The 6,000-nt window shown below is 37.3% G+C and overlaps 1 protein-coding gene across 1 annotated transcript in view; it reads left to right on the plus strand.

Moving 5' to 3' along the window:
• LOC103782193 (WD repeat-containing protein 70-like) overlaps positions 1 to 6,000 on the plus strand; it is a gene marked incomplete at its 5' end in the record, with an annotated part of 37,406 nt that overhangs the window by 24,395 nt on the left and 7,011 nt on the right. Inside the window, 4 exons of the mRNA XM_008949946.1 lie at positions 785 to 885; positions 2,327 to 2,406; positions 2,959 to 3,075; positions 3,451 to 3,613. Of these exons, the coding sequence (XP_008948194.1) occupies positions 785 to 885; positions 2,327 to 2,406; positions 2,959 to 3,075; positions 3,451 to 3,613 (461 nt within the window). The remainder of the gene's footprint in view (positions 1 to 784; positions 886 to 2,326; positions 2,407 to 2,958; positions 3,076 to 3,450; positions 3,614 to 6,000) is intronic.

The following is a 6,000-nucleotide window of genomic DNA, read 5'->3' on the forward strand; positions in this document are numbered from 1 at the left end:
TGTACTGGTTTTGTGTTTGTGTTAAGATGTATTGTCCTTTGTGACAGACTGTGCCCACTTTGGTTGCCTTGTGTCAGAGGCTCGAGTCTTACAGAGTTTCAGTGATGGTCTGCTGAATCAGACTGAATACAGTAATCACATGGAGATTCAAAGTCACATGGGGGACCATGCTGTGTGGATAAAAGAACAGTACTTGATGTCTGGGAGTGGGTTTCTCTGCTGACTAGGAGGGTGACAGAGCTGTGAGACATTGACTTGAAATACCAAATTCTTCTGGGTGTTATGCAGAAGAAAGAAACAAAGACGAAAATCGGCTACTTCTCCATTTCAGCAGTCAGCAAGTGAAAGGTCAGCACTGTTTGAGAAGAAGGGAAAAACTGATAAAGAACAGGGTGGAAGAGTTAAGAATTAAAAATTAAAATGTGAACGTCATGAAGGCATGCATTGCTATGTCTGAAGCACATCTTTGTTCTTTCGCACCCCCTGTTAACTTTCCATTTCCATTGTGCCCATGAAGACCGCTGGAGCAGTTCATCTGTGGAAAACACTTGATATCACACTGCCACAAATTTGTACTTCCTTCTCTGCCTACCTCCTTGTGTTGTCACTCCTTTTCCAGTGTATTCTGAGCTGAACTTTGATTCATTCACATCTGCACATATTCATTCATGTTCTTAAGCTTGTTCCTGCTACAGTGCAACTTTCAGTCCATTTTGACAATGAGAATATTCATTCTAAGATCTAAATTAATGACCAACTTACCTATCAAATTGTTTTCTTTCAGAGTGTTGTGCGTTGTCTTTGGCATCCCAAGCTGAACCAGATCATGGTTGGTACAGGAAATGGTTTGGCCAAAGTGTACTATGATCCTGTCAAAAGCCAGAGGTATGTAAACATGATTAATGATTAAGAACATAGGTTTTTTTGTCAAATTTAGCCTGATTCTGTGGTTCTCCGTTTATACTACAAAATGAGAAAAGCAAGTTTGGTAAAGTTTATTTGTCAGAGTTTTGCTTGTTTAGGAACAGTAGAAAGAAAAAAAAAAAAAAGCCTGAAACAAACAAAGTAGTTTCTTTTTCAAAAGCAGCAGATTTTCCTCTGGGCTTTTCATGGTGCAGTATGCTGGCAGTTCTACCAGAATTTACACTTTCATTTTTTAATTAGATGAAATCTGCAGTTAGAGTAACCAACATTTCATTTTACCTCTTGGAGGTTGCTGATGTGGTGTTACTTTAAGGATATTTGTTGTATACAGTCATATTTTTAATGTTATTTTTTTTCTGAAGTAGAGGTCTTGTTTAGAAGCATTAGCTTAAACTTCAATGTCTGTGATGTAATACTACAAGGCCCAATTTATGAGGCAGTGAGCCGAGGAAGTACATTCCCATCTTTCTGCTAGTCTTCTGCCCTATCCCCACCTATCACGTGCAAATTTTGACTGTATATCTAATAGAAAGGTGGTAATGAAAAAGAAGAGGGGTTAACTAGTTTATAAATACTTCTTTTGCAATTGATGTGCTTTTACTGTCTGGATTGGCTGGAGAACTGGAGCATGCTTCCTTCCTCTCAGCAGCAGGGAAATGCACACTTCATCGCTGCTGAGTGGTATGAATAAGATGTTCTTCCCCTATATGCTCTCATCTTTGTTTCGCCGGCATCCAAAAGCATACTGAGTTACAGTTCACAGTTTCTGGATACCTAACTGTTACCTAGACACTTGGATGTGAAGCTAAACTCTGGTTTACAAGATTATCAGAAATAAGTTTTATTTTTCTGCTTTTTTCAATTTAGAGAACAAGAGAGTTGGTCATTATTGTTGGGACATCTCCCTAGAGGGCGATCTGACTCTCCTTGGCACAGCCCTAGCTCAGTTTTGTGCCTGATTTATTTCCTGTTATTTATCCTGGGGAGGAAAATACCACCAGTTTAAATTAGTCTTGCTGCAGCCACGCTTATGCAGTCTTTCCTTCTGCAGTGTTACAGACATCTCTGGTTAGATAACTGCCACCTATGCTTCTAAGGAAGAGAACTAGGAGCAAATCATTGCCCATGTTTGGAGAGAAGCACTTGTGCATGCCACAAGTACTGTGGACAAATGAAGTGTGAAGTGATTCTTCCACCCTTATTTCCGCATGTTACATAAACTGCTTTCTAACAGAAACACTAATCTCTCTACCCTACTTTGCATGTGCATGGACAAGCAAAGATACACACATTCATGAATATGTAAAGTACTGTATAATTTTGTTGAGACTTTGTCTTGTATAAAAAACTATTTCTGTGTGATATAAACAGTCCAACTGAGCTGCTGTGTGTTTCCTCCTAGGGGAGCAAAATTATGCGTGGTGAAAACAAAACGGAAAGAGAGACAAGCCGAGACTCTTACACAGGATTACATTATAACACGTAAGGAATTTAAACATATCTTCATAGTGACCTCCTTAGCTCTTCCTCAGTTTGAAATCATTTGCAGATCATTTGGCTTTATATTTTCCCCTCTAAAAAGCTGCGGTGTTTCATTACGTGTTGATTATTTGTGTGAGGTAATAGAATCATAGAATTGTTTTGCTTGGAAAATGCCTCTAAGGTCATGGAGTCCAACCATTAACCTAACACTACCAAGTCCAGTGCTAGGCCCTGTTGCTAAGTGCCTCATCTACATGTCTTTTAAATATTTTCAGGGATGGTGAATCCCTGGATAACCTGTTTCAATGCTTGATAACCCTTTCAGTGAAGGCATTTTTCCTAATACTCAACCTGAACCTCCCCTAGTGCAACATGAGGCCGGTTCCTCTTTTCCAATCACTTGTTCCTTGGGAGAACAGATTGACTCCCACATTGTCTCTTATGTTATACTTCCGCCACCTTTTCTGTTGCAAGGAATAATGTCTTTCTAAACCTTAAAAAAGAAAACAGAATTTCTAATTTTTCTTTTTCTCCAAACTGTGACCCTTCTAGCCCACGCACTTCCGATGTTCCGCGAACCACGACAGCGAAGCACCAGGAAACAGCTGGAGAAGGATAGACTGGACCCCATGAAGTCTCACAAACCTGAACCTCCAGTGGCAGGACCAGGTAATGTAGGCATAATCATTTCAGACTGTTGTATACCAAAGGGACTGCCATGGTCATACACTCGTCTGGATTTGCATTCAACCTCTTTTTGGATGGCCACTCTACTATATATGTGTGAGCAGTGTCCAGCACTGTAGGACATTGGTCTTTGATTGGAGTGCTTGCCTGGAATTAATTAATAATCACAATAACTTATTTAAGTAAAACTCTTATTTGGAAGCATGCACCAAGTTAGACTGCTATCAGACTGTCAGACTACTAGTTAGACTGTTAAATAGCTTCTATCAGAACAGTGTTACAGATGTTATACAACCCTTCTGTTTAGTTCTTAAATAGTTTTCTCTAAAATAGTCTTTTTGTTTCTTTTTGCTACAGGTCGTGGTGGGCGTGTTGGAACTCACGGAGGTACCTTGTCGTCATATATAGTCAAGAACATTGCCCTGGATAAGACAGATGACAGCAACCCTCGAGAAGCTATTTTACGTCATGCAAAGGAAGCAGAGGAGAATCCATACTGGGTTGCCCCAGCATATGCTAAGTAAGGAAAAAATTAAAATGATAAGTAATATTTCTGGATGCCAGCAGGAGTTTGGTAAAAATAGAGGACATTAATTTTTAATGTTATACTTTGGCTTTTCTGGGTTGCTGCCACTAATATATAAACCAGGAATATACCATACTCTTCTATGAAGGTAAGAGTTTCCAGGAGGTTAAATTGTTGAAATTTATTTCCATATTTAAAATGTACCTGTCAGTGGTCAGCAGATGTAAAATAATTTTAAAGCTTTCCAAATTGATTAAAATGTATAATCTTCTTCAAATCAATGCCTGAAACTGTAATATACCTTTTAATAAGGTACTGTCCAATTGACAGATTTGGATGGTAAGTTTTCCAGTATGCCTTCTAGTTCTGACTGATCCTTAGGCTAAACTTTAAAATATTTGCTTGGTGTTACGACAGCATATTTTACATGATTTCTCCAAGGTCATAAGTTTTAATTTGGATTTTTCCTACATAAGGACCTAAGTACCTGCTTGAATTAACTTGATGTTAAAGGTATAGCAATATTAAAGATTGCTTTCATAAAATCTTCTAACAAAAGTTCAATGTAAAGAAATAAGTGTTTAGTTATTGTTACATCAATTAAAGAACCTCATCAAGATTATGGTAGTAAAATCTCAGTAATCCCACAGATGGTAATTTACTCAGTTTAAATTGTATGTGTGAGTGTGATATTTGCATGTATGTGTTGCAGTGAAAGTTGTGCAGTATGCTTCTGCAAGGCTTTCTACCAAAGATTTTTTTCTAAAAATAAATACAATTCAGACCATTAAATAAATAGATTCACAATAGTAGCGAAAATAAATACTAAAAAAATGCATTTCATACTAATGAACAGAGACTACCACTTCAAAAAAATTACAAAAATGTTCACATTATGTTATTATTATTAATGGTTTTGTTACACAAAATAATCTATCTTGAATAAGTAGTATTTTCAAAATGCATAAGGAAAATATTTTGAGGAGTGGAAACATTGGCAGATAATTCTGTGCAGACTAACAAACTATTTTTTCTTGTTTGTAGCCCAGTCTTTTATCTCCTAGGCTGTACATTCATTAATACTTTACTGACTGTGCTTTCTTTATCAGCGTTTAGCACTTTAGTGCAGCAATCACCACCTCTTTCCAGAAGCTCAAAATATGTTAAGAATCAAAGTTGTTTCTGGTGGTGACACTTGTTTTCTGGCTTGACTGACACGTTCACAAAGATAACTTAATAGGTGTTTCAAAGCAGCTTGAGAACATCAGTGGCCCAGCCTGGCTTTGTCTGGGTAATTAATAAGCAGGGAATACTTCTAATTAATAAGTATGATATTTGATGTTGTACATCAAAGCAATGCATTATAAAATATCACCCTTGATACCAAAGAAGGAATATCTGAAAGCCTGTTTCTGTAACAGTTGTTGTAATGAACATGCTAAATGGTGAGGGTTTTTGTTTGAGAGTTTGTGTTTCCTAGATTAATTTGACTAATATTTGATTAATTAATTTGAATGTCTAGGCATATTTTATTTGAAAAGCAAATCTGTGGTTTTATTATGCAACTATCCATTCTCAAAATGAAATACAATCACACATTCCATCAGATGGCTAGGTACATCAGTATATTTTTGACTCGGTAACTTCACTGATTGTGTATTAAGTTTCATCCCTGACACCTGCAATGTAGTAGACATGAAAGTTTTAAAACGTAGCTGTATTACAGAAGGCTTGCTGTGTCAAGTGGACAGATCTCATTACAGTTTCTTGTTAAAGAAGTAGCTGCAGGGGAAGAAGAGAGAAGTGGGGAGGATGCAAGTCCAGACTGCTATTAACTTACCCACCAGACGGTGATATGTATGTGGGGGAACTGGCCTGCTGCCAGCAGCATGCTGCCGTGATGGTTTTGTCAGCTGATAACTCTCATGCCAGGGAAATTGCATTAATCCTTACTTTAAAAGCTGGACTTTAAGATGTACTTTATGCACAGGACATTTTAATAAAAATTATTATTGTTATTATTTAAGACACTGAAATGCAAAAACTTTATGTATAATTGTGTTATGTTCTTAATTTAAAGAAATGGAGGTCTGTATTAGCAGCTGCAGACCAACAGCAGTCATAGGTTTTGTTAGCTGCCTGCCTGCACACACAGATAATAGAGAAAGCTGCATTAATCGTATCCTGTATCTGACTTTACAGGGAGTTCATGTTTAACTCTGTATATAAAGTATCTTACAGATGTTCTTATGGATATGTGTCTAATAAAATATGCAAGTTACAGGTAATTGATAAGTTATTGTATCATTCTGGACTGTGTGTCCCTGGTGGCCCTGTCAAAATCCAGGAGTTCATGATAATGACTAGTATACAAATGTAGG

The sequence above is a fragment of the Merops nubicus genome, unplaced genomic scaffold, assembly GCF_000691845.1.
Source record: "Merops nubicus isolate BGI_N331 unplaced genomic scaffold, ASM69184v1 scaffold15161, whole genome shotgun sequence".
NCBI lineage: Eukaryota > Metazoa > Chordata > Aves > Coraciiformes > Meropidae > Merops > Merops nubicus.